This window comes from Microplitis mediator, chromosome 9 (assembly GCF_029852145.1).
Source record: "Microplitis mediator isolate UGA2020A chromosome 9, iyMicMedi2.1, whole genome shotgun sequence".
Taxonomy (NCBI): Eukaryota; Metazoa; Arthropoda; class Insecta; order Hymenoptera; family Braconidae; genus Microplitis; species Microplitis mediator.
The window spans coordinates 937,015-951,068 of NC_079977.1; the positions used below are offsets into that span (position 1 = coordinate 937,015).

At 30.0% G+C, this 14,054-nt stretch overlaps 1 protein-coding gene across 4 annotated transcripts in view; it reads right to left on the minus strand.

The window, feature by feature from the left end:
- Positions 1 to 14,054, minus strand: part of LOC130674386 (atypical protein kinase C) — a 30,509-nt gene extending 16,455 nt beyond the window's left edge. Inside the window, exons 1-2 of one of the 4 annotated variants that reach the window (XM_057479704.1) lie at positions 13,743 to 14,054; positions 11,965 to 12,188 (exon numbers count right to left, since the gene is read on the minus strand). In XM_057479704.1, coding sequence (XP_057335687.1) covers positions 11,965 to 12,130 — 166 coding nt within the window. In that variant the 5' untranslated portion in view covers positions 12,131 to 12,188; positions 13,743 to 14,054. Of the gene's footprint in view, positions 1 to 5,840; positions 7,345 to 11,964; positions 12,189 to 13,742 lie in introns of those variants that run through there. The other 3 variants (XM_057479702.1, XM_057479701.1, XM_057479703.1) reach the window with 3 other exon arrangements.

A 14,054-nucleotide genomic window follows, 5' to 3' on the forward strand; every position in this document is an offset into this window, starting at 1 on the left:
CAGTTCCAAGTCTATTTATTTACCGAAAATTTCGACTGACTCGATTTTTATTAAAAAAGAATAAAATTTATTCGACTGCGCAGTAGAAGAAATTGACTTTTTTTTACTGCTGGCTATAAATTATATTTTTAATAGTTCAGTATTCAAAAGTTTCATTTTATTTTAAATATTTTCCGATGGCTCAAGAAAAAGGAGACAAACGAGTACAAAGTAATAAAAAACAAAGAAATACTGATGACTATTTAAAATAAAATTTAATTAAAAACTTAAACTTGTAAATATTTCCTCTTGAAAAATAAAAAGTTAATAATCATAATAAAATAACGTCCTGACTTTAAACTTTTTCGATACATTTCAAGACATCTATAAATTTATTATTTTCTACTTCAACAAACTTTTTATTCAAAGAAAAATTTAGAATTTTTGAATCTTTTTTTTAAATATTCAAATATTTTTTTTTCCCGCGCGCTCTTTTTTCAAATGTTCAAATAATTTTTTTGATCGCAAAATTAAAATTGTTATTTCCGTCTGAATTAATGTTACCTCGGTATTTTTTTGTAGTGATAAATAATTTATAAAACGTTTATATTTATCCGGATGACATTTTCTATAATAAACACTTGGAGGGTAAAAAGATCAAGAATAAAAAAAATATAGGCGGTTGTGGCTAAAAATATACCGGCAATAAAAAAATATAAATAAAAATTGTAATGGAGTATAATCGAATTTAATTTTTTTTTGCAATCAAATAAATTTTGATTTTATCGATAAAAGACTTGGAGTGAGAAAAAAAAATTAATTGGTTTAGAATAATTAAAATTTATATTTGTTTATATCCTCGCCAAATTTTAAGTCATTAGGAAAATTTTGAGAGGTCGCTCGAGAATTTTGAAAATTTTGAAAATCAACGAAGACTAATTTTTTCAAAATTTTTGGGACTTCACCAGTTCAATTTTTTATATGGAGGTCATATAAAAAGAAATGATTTTTTGGCGCAAAAAATTTTTACTCGCTCCAAAAAAATTACTTGTCCTAAGAAAAATTTCAACTTTGACTTTGAATAACTTTTGAAAAATTACATTTATCGAAAAATAATAAGAGACCTTTTTTGTAGGTCGTTTAATTTACAACAAAAATATTTAGTCTTTTTTTCGAAAGAATGATTTGCTGATGAGTGATAAAATTCCAAACTTTATAAAAAAAAATTACCATAATATTTAAATGGGAAATGGAAAATTCCCGCGTAATTTTTGAAAAAAAAATAGTCGATTTTCATAACACATTCTATATATGTATATATATATATATTTTAGGTAGTTTACGATGTTTTGAGAAGCCTCTCCAAAAATCAGCTCGATAAAAAATTTTCAAGAGGTCGCTCACGAATTTTGAAAATATCAAAAATGATCGAAATTAGGATTTTTTGTTCTAAATTTCTTCTTTTTCGTGGCAGCAATAGTTTATATTTGTGAAATCATGACTACGCTGAGAATTTCAGCCCAAAATTTGAATATTTAAACCTCGCTCAAGAATTTTGAATGTTTCCAAGTGCTGTCTTTTGGACGTTTTTGAGCGACCTTTAAATATTAATAATAAAGCTTCTCGATTTTTTCACCATCAATTTGCATGACAATGAATGAAAATATAACCCGAGAAATAGAAATATCAAGTTTATTACATACTTTTTTATTTTTTAATTCAATTTGTAGGTTTTTTCGCTTATTCAAAACTTGCCAAATTTTATTGTTTAAGACTGTCCTGTATATTTTTGGTTATGCAAAAGTTATATTTAAGTGAAATGACAATAATTGAGTTATAATAAAATATAAAAACTAATTCAAACTATTAGTTACATATTATCAGTTAATATTCAAAATTCTTGAGCGCCGTTCAAATATTTAAATTTTGGGCTGAAATTTTCAGCATAGTCATGATTTTACAAATATAAACTATTGCTGCCACGAGAAAGAAAAAAATTTAGAAATAAAAATCCGAATTTCCATCATTTTCGATATTTTCAAAATTCGTGAGCGACCTCTTGAAAATTTTTTATCGAGCTGATTTTTGGAGAGGCTTCTCAAAACATCGTAAACAAACAAATTTTCATGCGAGATCGAAAAAAAAAAAATAGTCGGTTTTTTTGCGCCACCCTAGTATATATATATATATATATATATATATATATATATATATATATATATATATATATATATATATATATATATATATATTATTAAAATCGATTACTATTTGTTCAAGTATTCACTATTCATCTTGACACAAAAGTTTCCAATATATTCTTCTCTCCTATATATAGCTATGAATATATAACAATAATGATAATAATAATAATAATAATAATAATAATAATAATAATAATAATAATATGTAATATAATCTACACTTGTAACAAAAGCGATAGCAATAGCAACAGACAATTTTCAATTTACGAATGTATATTCGGCAACAATAAAATAAACCAATGAAATTTAAATGAAAGTTATATAAAAGCTAGAGTTATTAATTTAAAATATATGTATAAACAATTTATTATGTATATATTTATTTGAATAAATATATTACGAATTAAATAAAATTGACCTCAATAAAAATCTTGGCAATAATAATAATAATAATTTCAGTTTGGCTGCTGTTTGGTCGAAGAATAGAAAAAACGATGCGGTTGACACGAAAGTAAAAGAGCAAAAGATAAAAAGAAAGACAATTGTTGTGTTTTTGACGACACGATATGATGCAATGCTGTGCTCATCCACTTTTTATATATTTTAATAATTAAATTGTATGTAAATATTGTAAAAAATAGTATGAGAATTATTTTTTTAAAAATTTGAATACAAAATACCGTCAGTGGGATTCGAACCCGCGACCGCGAAATTTTCTACCAAATCTTTTGCTCGTCGTAATTATGGAATTTATCAACCGATTTTCGCGAGCCGCGGCTCGTTTAATTCAGCAATTAGTGCTTTTTTGTCAGGGTAAAATGGGCCACTGGAATATTTAAAAAAAATCTTCAACGATTTTTAATCATCTTCTATTTCGTACACAAAATTTTCATTTCAAACGACCACAGCTTCAAATTTATCAACCCTACAAAAAATTATATCAGATTGTTTTCATAAAAAAATCCATAATTAAAAAGTTATTATTAACTTTGCAAGAGTATAAAACGCATTTGTTACAATTAAAATTAATTCCGCGTCAGTTAAAATTTATTTAATACCGGAAGTTAATTCCTTATAATTATCATGCAAACAAAAAAATTCAGCGCATTTATTTCTGTCCTCATTTCGCTCAGCTACCTCATATATGTATGCATATAAACGTATATTTAAAATATGTAATAGGTAATGAGACGTATAAAGAATGGAAAAATAAGTAAGAAGGCAAGTAATGTAAGACTTGTGCTTACAAGAAAATCTAAAGTATATCAGGCCGATTAATCACTTGTAATCAGATCACAGTACAGTGTAAGTGATTAATTACTTGGTGGTAAGCTGCACTTACTAATACATGGGTTCACTTATCACCACCTAGTCCTTACACAAACTATTTTCACTGACCACGATGACAAGTCGACTGTTAAATCTCAAAATGTCAGCACATTATAAAACAACAAACAGCGGAAAATTCATTACGAGAAGAAATGACCTACAAAAAAATACTATTTCTCAGTGTATATTTAATTATATTACTGGTAAAAAATATTTGGCTAAATATTAGACTGATTCAAAAAAATCGACTAATTTTTTTTTCTTCATTATATTGAAAATATTGTTGGAAATGACGTAAAAAAATACAGTGAAAGTTTGAGCTCTTAATATTAATATTAACAACTGCCGCATCGCAATTTTCTATTTCCCGTTTAAATAACATGGGAAAATTTATTTTTTAAGCTTTGGAATTTTGTAGCTCATGGTGAGACCAATACTTTTGAATGTTCAAGACATATTCTTATGGGAAATTTGACGCTCTACAAAAAAGGTCTCTTATAATTTTTCGATATTTTTATTTCTTCAAAAGTAATTCGAAGTTAAAGTTAGATTGACGATAAATTTTTACATTTTTTAAATTTTTTGACGCAACCATCAACTTTATCCGAAAATTTTAGAGGACATTTTTTGTAGAGCATTCTATTTCCTACAACTTATCTCAGAGAAAATTTTCGATATTTCACTTAAGTCGTATGTTATTTGCAATTAACTGAAAATTTTCTTAAATAATCTAAATTTTGTTGCTCAAAATTAATTATATTGAATTTTCAGTTAATTGCGAATAACTTACGACTTATGAGAAATATCGAAAATTTTCTCTGAGATAAGTTGTAGGAAATAAAATGCTCTACAAAAAATATCCTCTAAAATTTTCGGATAAAGTTGATGGTTGCGTCAAAAAATTAAAAAAATGTAAAAATTTATCGTCAATCTAATTTTAACTTCGAATTACTTTTGAAGAAATAAAAATATTGAAAAATTATAAGAGACCTTTTTTGTAGAGCGTCAAATTTCCCATAAGAATAAGTCTTGAACATTCAAAAGTATTGGTCCCACCGAGAGCTACAAAATTCCAAAGCTTAAAAAATAAATTTTCCCATTTTATTTAAACGGGAAATAGAAAATCGCGATGCGGCAGTTGTTAATATTAATATTAAGAGCTCAAACTTTCACAGTATTTTTTTTACGTCATTTCCAACAATATTTTCGATATAATGAAGAAAAAAAAAATTAGTCGATTTTTTTGAACCAGTCTACTAAATATATATGGTTTATAATTGCAATTGTAAATAATGGACGGAATACTGTAATTTTACGATATTTATTCACATATCGTACAACAGTGTTCCATTATCGTACGTGATGTGAATGTGTAATATTGAGTACCCAGCTCGAGTACCCGGTACTTGATGAAATTTAAATGCAGGATAAAACATTATTGTGTTTTATTTGAATAATTAATTTATAGAAATAGATACGGATACAGACACAGATAAACTTTTTTTAAAATATATAAAATAATGTAGTGTGGAAAGTCAATAGACGTGAAAAGCTTTTGAAAAGTAAAATAACTCTTCACATATAAAAAGAGCCTTTAGAAAATGAGTCTGCAATTTAAATCCTTCTAACGCGAAAACTATTGACTAAGCGTATTATTTAAATAACCCTTTTTATATCAAGATATTTAATAGTATGATGATAAAAAAATTTTCATAAGCTCACTTTAAACTTTTATCTATACAAATTTTCAATGCCAAAAATTCAAGTTTTTTCTTTTTAATTTTATTTTCAAATTTACGATTTTTATTTTTGGGAAAAATTTATGATCCTGTTAGCAAACGATCAACAATTTTCGTTTTTAAAAAATTCTAAAATTATTTGACATCAGTTGACATCGAAATCATCAAAATTTTAATTTTTTGAGTAAAAAAATTCAAGGATTATTTTGAATTTATTTTCGATACCGACAAAATAATGCAGTAGATGTCAAATAAAAATTTATTGACAAAATTTAGGGAAGGAATTATACAAAAAAAAAATATAATGAATTTCAAAATTAGATTAATAGCTTCTGCTACAAAAGCCATAAAAATTCAAATAACTGCTTATACATTCATTGCTAAATATGAATTTATTTAAATGTTAATTCTTGGAAAACTATGCGGGCTATAAGAGAAGTGGGTTGAGGCAAAATTGCAAGTAAAATTTTCAAAAAAAATTTCTGTTATTTTTTTGATAAAACTTTATGATGTCAATAAAGTAAACGTAAAAAAGTTGAACAAGTGGAGGATTAATTCTTTGAAAAATATATTTTGAGCCTAGACCTACCCCATGTGATATCATTAAGCCAAACTTCGGATGCATAGTTCGGTCTCGGTCCAATAGAATACTGGTCATAATTAATAGACGACATTGATGAAGAAGTACCTGGATCTGGTGGCAATTGATTACGATTACCGTGAATCAGGCAACTGCCTAAGCTACCAGTGAAACTGGCCCGGCTGGGAGTAGTTTCATAAATGACTTCTGGTACTATTATTTCTTCTTCGAACTCAACGTCAGTAGCATCGTCATCATGAGCATTAGCACCCGTGCCACCAATACCACTGCCACCAGTACTGCCAATACTGTTGTCAATCCGGATGTTTCTCAATCGTCTATCCAAAGTACCAGTAACTGAATGACACACTAACTCCGTTGGCGAGTGTTCTCTTGTATCATGCTGCTGAACATAAGCAGCATGCAGTGCAATAGTAGGCTGCTCATATTCCGCAGAATCACTGCCAGGTGATGGCGGATAGTTGCTTGTACCAGGAGCACTTCCACCAACACCAACTCCAATACCAATACCAACACCAACACCAATGCCCGGCTGAATGGTGACCGTATCTTTGGCCAAAGCCTGCAGCAGACCAGTCGAGCCATCAGCAGCAGGCGTACGTTTTCCAGCAGCGACAGCAGCTGCTGCAGCAGCCAATGAATAGGGATAAAAACCACCAGGTATCTGTTCGTCATCCAGATCTAAAGTTTGTTCTTCAATCTGTCTCTGCTGCTGCTGAAGTTGTTGCTGCTGAGCACCAACTTCACTAGCTGTCTGATACTGCGATTGTTTATCCTTTTCACGACGTGGCGAACGCCCACGATCATTTACTGATGTCGCGCTCCAGTAACCCCACGCCATATTCGACCTAGATCAATCGGTCCTTTATTTCAAAAACAAGGATCCTGGTTAATATTCAATTACTTTCAAGTCCACCAGCAGTCAAATAACAAACCGTTACCATTTATTACTTTTACGATAATAATTACCCAGGATTTTATTTAAAGCGAACCGATAAATCTATTGGACAACGAGACCAATGGGATTTATTTAGTGTATCCTGGGTTGGACACTTGGGCTAGTGTTTCCTGCCAGCAAGATGATGATCAAGCTTGTCCTAGTGTAGGATATCGACTGCGGCATAAGCATTAGTTAGTCGCCGCCCGGCGCGCACTAGTGTCTGGTTGTTTAACGCGCAATCGCGGACCAACAACTAGGAACAACTACCACCATCACCACCCACTGTATCATATACACATATATATATATATATATATATGTACACTTAACTTCCAAGGTACACCATTACATTTATACAAAAACTCTTGATCCTTCATGTGAATACTTGGTATTCTTGTGTACTTGTGAAGCTAACGTGTGTTGATGACTAGAGTAAGAAGGAAAAAGAGGTCGGCTACCAGGTAATTCGGCAGCTCCACGCCTTTTCAAAACCAATACTTGGCTGCTAGGGCGGCTTTACTTTTTTAACGCCAAAGATATCAAATATTAAGACTGCCAGTGCTTTTATTATTCAACGGATCTAGTTAAAACTACTTTCCACCCGGAGATTCTTATTCAGATCAATTTGATCTGGAGTAGATCCGGCAGGATTAGGCTGCAGACTAGACTGAACTAGATCCCGCCGGTCAGATTTATACCAGCAAATAATCATGTGTTTCTGTTGATTAATCAACTGGAATTGTTTTAAAAAAGACGGAAACTGAGTCGCGATTGATCTGCCCGATTTCCGTCCAATTCCAAAAGGCTTTTTTACGATCCCAAGTAAATTTAGCTTCTGAATCGAGTGTTCAAAAGTTTTACATAAACGGATCTTTGATAGAAATCTTGGGCTATCGGATCCAGGGAAAGTTTCTATTGGAACGGATCGAAATTTTGTAATCCGCTGAATTGGGTCAAGTCGCATTAGACGGGAGTTAAATAAAATGAGTAGAGATAAAATAATGATAAGGGAAATAAATTTATCGTGTACAAGATTGTTTTTGTTTATGGCACGATCTAGATTTTGTTTTGCTGTCGTCGTATTTTTGAGGTGTTTTTTGGCCGGATATTCCTGACATTCAAACACCTCCTACAACTTTGGCAACCCACTAACACTAACCCTGGACCAGATGTAAGCCAAGAGGGAATGGAATGGAATGGAATAGAAGAGTGAAGAGTGAAGAGAGAAGAGATGACACAGCCGGGGCTATATCGATGCCTCCCTTGGCGCCGTACGAGTTGAGCTTCTAGGCGTGGCACATGCCGCTACCATAAACTATTATACTATACGCTATTCTACACCTTCAATGAATCGCCTAGTTTTGTTCATCTGCGCTTCCGTCGTAATCATCATCATCATCATCACCACCATCATCATTATTATCATACTCCCGACAACCGACAGTTCACACGTGAAATATATATAGACCCATTGTCATGCCACTCATTCAATATTTCTAAAGAATTTGATTAATTGGCCTACTTCAATCATTATTTATTAATCTGTTTTTGTTAAAAAAAATTACGCTATTGATTTACACGTCTGGTATATGAGATATGGTATTAATGCTTCAATACTAAATTACAGGGAATTTAATTGTCTACAAAAACCCCAGGATAATCGACAAATTTTTACTCACAAAAACTTTTGGATCCATAACTGAATATGCATTTTTATTCAAATTAGTATTTCGCAAGAAATATGCGAGATAGGATAAAAGTCATGGGAGACAAACTTGTAAAGAATTGAATTCTCTGCAAAAAAGGTATCAATGATTTTTTATGTAAAGTTGATAGTTTTGGCGGAAAAAGCGCGAAAAGTAAATTTCCAAATGTAGAAAAGTTTTCTAAGATAATTTTTGAACGCGAGTTGATAAAATGAAAATAATTTGAAAACTAAGCAAGATACGATAAAAATGGCTGAATACAAACTTGTAGAGAATTAAATTCTCTACAAAAAAGGTATCAATGATTTTTCATGTTAAGTTGATAGTTTTGGCGGAAAAAGCGCGAAAAGTAAATTTCTAAGCTTAGGAAAATTTTCTAAGATAATTTTTGAACACGAGTTGATAAAATGAAAATAATTTGAAAACTGAACAAGATACAACAAAAATGGCAGAATACAAACTTGTAGAGAATTTAATTTTCTACAAAAAAGGTATCAATGATTTTTCATGTAAAATTGATAGTTTTGGCGGAAAAAGCGCGAAAAGTAAATTTCCAAATGTAGAAAAGTTTTCTAAGATAATTTTTGAACACGAGTTGATTAAATGAAAATAATTTGAAAACTAAGCAAGATACGACAAAAATGGTCGAATACAAACTTGTAGAGAATTAAATTTTCTACAAAAAAGGTATCAATGATTTTTCATGTCAAGTTGATAGTTTTGGCGGAAAAAGCGCGAAAAGTAAATTTCCAAAGGTAGAAAAGTTTTCTAAGATAATTTTTGAACACGAGTTGATTAAATGAAAATAATTAAAAAACTAAGCAAGATACAACAAAAATGGCCGAATACAAACTTGTAGAGAATTAAATTTTCTACAAAAAAGGTATCAATGATTTTTCATGTAAAATTGATAGTTTTGGTGGAAAAAGCGCGAAAAGTAAATTTCTAAGTTTAGGAAAATTTTCTAAGATAATTTTTGAACACGAGTTGATTAAATGAAAATAATTAAAAAACTAAGCAAGATACGATAAAAATGGCCGAATACAAACTTGTACAGAATTAAATTCTCTACAAAAAAGGTATCATTGATTTTTTACATAAAATGAATAATAAAGTAACTATAAGCAAAAATAAATTTTGAAAATATACTACTGTAGCAAATGAAAAATTTCGAATAAAAGATTTAAGATTTTTTTAAATTTCAGTCGTCAAAAGTAATGGAATACAACTTTATTCTAAACTTAGTGTGTTTTAATTAAATTAAATAATTTAAGATTCTGAAATAGTAGCAGAATATTTAAGCATAAAATAAAGTCACATGCAAGTTAAATATTCTCAGATATCCTAGAAGTCTATTTGGATTCTCGTCTCTCATTAAACAAATTATAACTTCACGATGTCAATGCATGACTAGTAATCATATATATAAGAAGGTAATTTATTTTTCATTCATTTCATAACTATTATTAATATATTTTTCTCAACTCGGGTCTTTTTCATTTGAAATATTGACGCAGCCTTGATGCAATTGACTCTATTGAATCATATTCATCACCATTATTATTATCAACCCACAGCCGCAACACTACTGTCGGGTGTAACAATTAAATTTATTTTAAATTATTATTTAACCAGCCCACATAAATTCAAAAAAATAAACCGCGGAGATTTGAAATTCGCGGGAAATATTTTTTTAAATTAAAATTACAAGTGAATATTTATCGCGGTTTAAAATATAAATAATTAATATAAATATATAAATTTTAAATAAAAAAATGTATGTACGAGTAAATAAATAGAGGAAAAATAATAAAATAAAGTGAAGCTGGTAACGATAAATGTAACAGACAGATACTTTCATTTTTGTTATTTTTTTTAACCCAACGGGTGGTTGAAGGATAAAAAAATTTAAAAAAAAGAGGAAGGGTAGTAAAGTATAAAGATAAAGTAAAAAAAAAAGTAAAAGCTAAGGTATGAAGCAAAAGACAAATAGAACAAATGCATTCAAGAAGAACAACCGCCAAATGAAAGCATTCGCGCGAGCGACTTTATTGTCAAGACTTATCCATTGATTCTCTGTCTAGTCATCACTATTTTTTTTTATACGTATACTTACACATTACTTTGATTTTAACGTAATATATGCATATTAGACTGAATCAAAAAAATCGACTAATTTTTTTTTTCTTCATTATATCGAAAATATTTTTGGAAATGACGAAAAAAAAATACTGTGAAAGTTTGAGCTCTTAATATTAATATTAACAACTGCCGCATCCCAATTTTCTATTTTCCGTTTAAATAACATGGGAAAATTTATTTTTTAAGCTTTGGGATTTTGTAGCTCACGGTGGGACCAATACTTTTGAATGTTCAAGACTTATTCTTATGGGAAATTTGACGCTCTACAAAAAAGGTCTCTTATAATTTTTCGATATTTTTATTTCTTCAAAAGTAATTCGAAGTTAAAATTAGATTGACGATAAATTTTTACATTTTTTAAATTTTTTGACGCAACCATCAACTTTATCCGAAAATTTTAGAGGACATTTTTTGTAGAGCATTTTATTTCCTACAACTTATCTCAGAGAAAATTTTCGATATTTCTCATAAGTCGTAAGTTATTCGCAATTAACTGAAAATTTAATATAATTAATTTTAAGCAACAAAATTTAGATTATTTAAGAAAATTTTCAGTTAATTGCAAATAACATACGACCTAAGTGAAATATCGAAAATTTTCTCTGAGATAAGTTGTAGGAAATAAAATGCTTTACAAAAAATGTCCTCTAAAATTTTCGGATAAAGTTGATGGTTGCGTCAAAAAATTTTAAAAATGTGAAAATTTATCGTCAATCTAATTTTAACTTCGAATTACTTTTGAAGAAATAAAAATATCGAAAAATTATAAGAGACCTTTTTTGTAGAGCGTCAAATTTCCTATAAGAATATGTCTTGAACATTCGAAAGTATTGGTCCCACCGTGAGCTACAAAATTCCAAAGCTTAAAAAATAAATTTTCCCATGTTATTTAAACGGGAAATAGAAAATCGCGATGCGGCAGTTGTTTATATTAATATTATGAGCTCAAACTTTCACAGTATTTTTTTTTCGTCATTTCCAACAATATTTTCGATATAATGAAGAAAAAAAAAATTAGTCGATTTTTTTGAATCAGTCTAATGCATATATAATTTGAGTTTAATTTGCAGAGTAAGCGTAAAAAAAAATAAAAGTTTAATTGTAATTTTAAAAATAGTCGAGACCTTGATCGTGTCTTAAAATTTTTCATGCTGCTTAGGCAGGCAGTACGTGATTAAGTGGCTTTTGGAACTGGATACATTGGTTAAAATTTAGGCAATAGTTTACTTGCTTCTAGTTAGTATCAGTCTGCTACGTGATTTTAATTTAAACAATATCAGCTACTGCTGGTGTATAGATATATGTATTTATGTATTTAACTGACCGTGTACGGTTATCTCTGGACTCTTTTCAAGCTCGTAAAGACGAAGTGCTTCGTCGAGTTCCTGTTGAGATGCAATACGACATGGATCACCCTCGTCGTCGACCCATTTCATTGTAAATTGATCCGCGCCATTACCCCCAGAAGTGAATCCGCATATTGTACGCATCTCTTCTCTCAAAGTATCCACTGTTATACCAGCAGTGATGTAGGTGATCTGTACTTTTCTATCAGATAAAAAAAAAATATTTTATTAAAACAATAATTTAGTAGAGAGTTATTACGCCGGAGGGTTTAAAAATTTATGATTAACGTCATCTGGAAAAATTAATAAATAATTAAATGCGTTGTCTAATCGGCTTTAATTTAAACCATCGATCATTGGATGACCGGGCAAAGTTAAAAATATAAAATGTTAAATAATATATGACAAGATTATAGAGGTTACTAATTACTGAGTGATTAGTAATCACCAGAAAAAGCTCTATCTGAAATTTAAAAATTAATTCATTTATTTTTTTGCACACGAAAGCGCGACGCGCTTTATCTTACACGAAAATCGGACAATTGTCCCGTTCGAATCTTCGGAACCACGATAACTTGCAAAATATGTATCAAATTGGCCTAATTTTTTTTTATTAGCTTTGTATCTATTGTCGCAAGGTCCCTATTGAGACTCACTGTCTAAATCCTTTTTGTTTGATTGTAATTAATAAAAAAAACTTAAAACCGGGGATTTATGAAAAATTTAGCTGCCATTTTTTCCTTTTTTTCCTCCACCAACTACTGGCAGCAGCACTAGTTCGGTAGGATTCAAAAATAAAAAGCGGCATGTGAGAAAAAAGGCGGGATATTTTAAAAATTCAAATAATAAAAATTGAGCTAAAAGAAAAAAATAAAATAATAATCCAAGTAATAATTGAAATAAAATTTTGATAAATAAAATAAAATAAAACAAAGAATTACAGGGCGATAATTACATCTAAGTAAATAATTACGTCTTCTCGTCTCAGCGGGTGCTCGTCGTACAGTAATTACTGACTAATTAACAAACTAAATAATCGATTGATTAAATTTCTAAATAAATAAATAAAAGTACTTGGCAGTAATGTAGTCCGAGTTACCACTTCTACAACTCACCGCGTAATTTACTCTCTAAATATGAATTAGTGATTTTTCACTAATTTCAAGTGAATATTCACTAATTGTCAATGCTACAATCGTACCACGCAGAATTAGTGAATATTCACTAAATTAATATGTGAATATTGGAATTCACTGATTTGATAAGTGAATATGAGAATCCACTAAATTGAAAAGTGAATATGGGAATCCACTGATTTCATCGGTGAAAAAAAATATTATATTGCGAAAAAAAATATAAGACACTTGTAATTAGATCCGAAATGTGATTAATGTATTAGAATCATTACTTAGAGGAAGTATACATGATTTTGATTGATGAAAAAATCCCGGCGACTGCTGGGCTCGAACCTGCATCCTTCCGATTCAAAGTTTTTGATGCTATCCACTGCGCTGACCTGCGCATGTGATCGCGTGAGTGTAAATAGTATATTCGTTATGATACCAAACAATAACTGATGAAGAAATAAAAAATCCGTGATGTTATGATTGATTACTAATTTTATAAACAACAATGTGACTCTACTGACTCTAACAAATTGACTCGACTACTTTAACAAATAACGACTCCTCAATTAATAAAATATTATTTAACAAATGAATAGTTAACCCGACAATGACAAAACGAGTTCACTTACTCCAACAATCTCCAATCTTAACCAGTCCTTCTTATTCCAACTATCCTTTTCCTCCAAGACCAAAACCAGACCCAGTCTTTCTTCCAAGTCCACCAAACCGTTCCAATCCTTTCCCATCGACCAGATCCAATCCACAATAATTATTATATAAATAACCGTTAAATAAACTTAACAAGGAATAAGCTTCCACGAGCCGTGGGCTTATATGCTCTTGGCCCATTTTGAACGATGACTAGCAGCACGTGTAGTAGTAGTAGTAGTAGATACTTGTGGAAACCAAGATGTTAGTGGTAGTTGATAGAAAGGCACGTC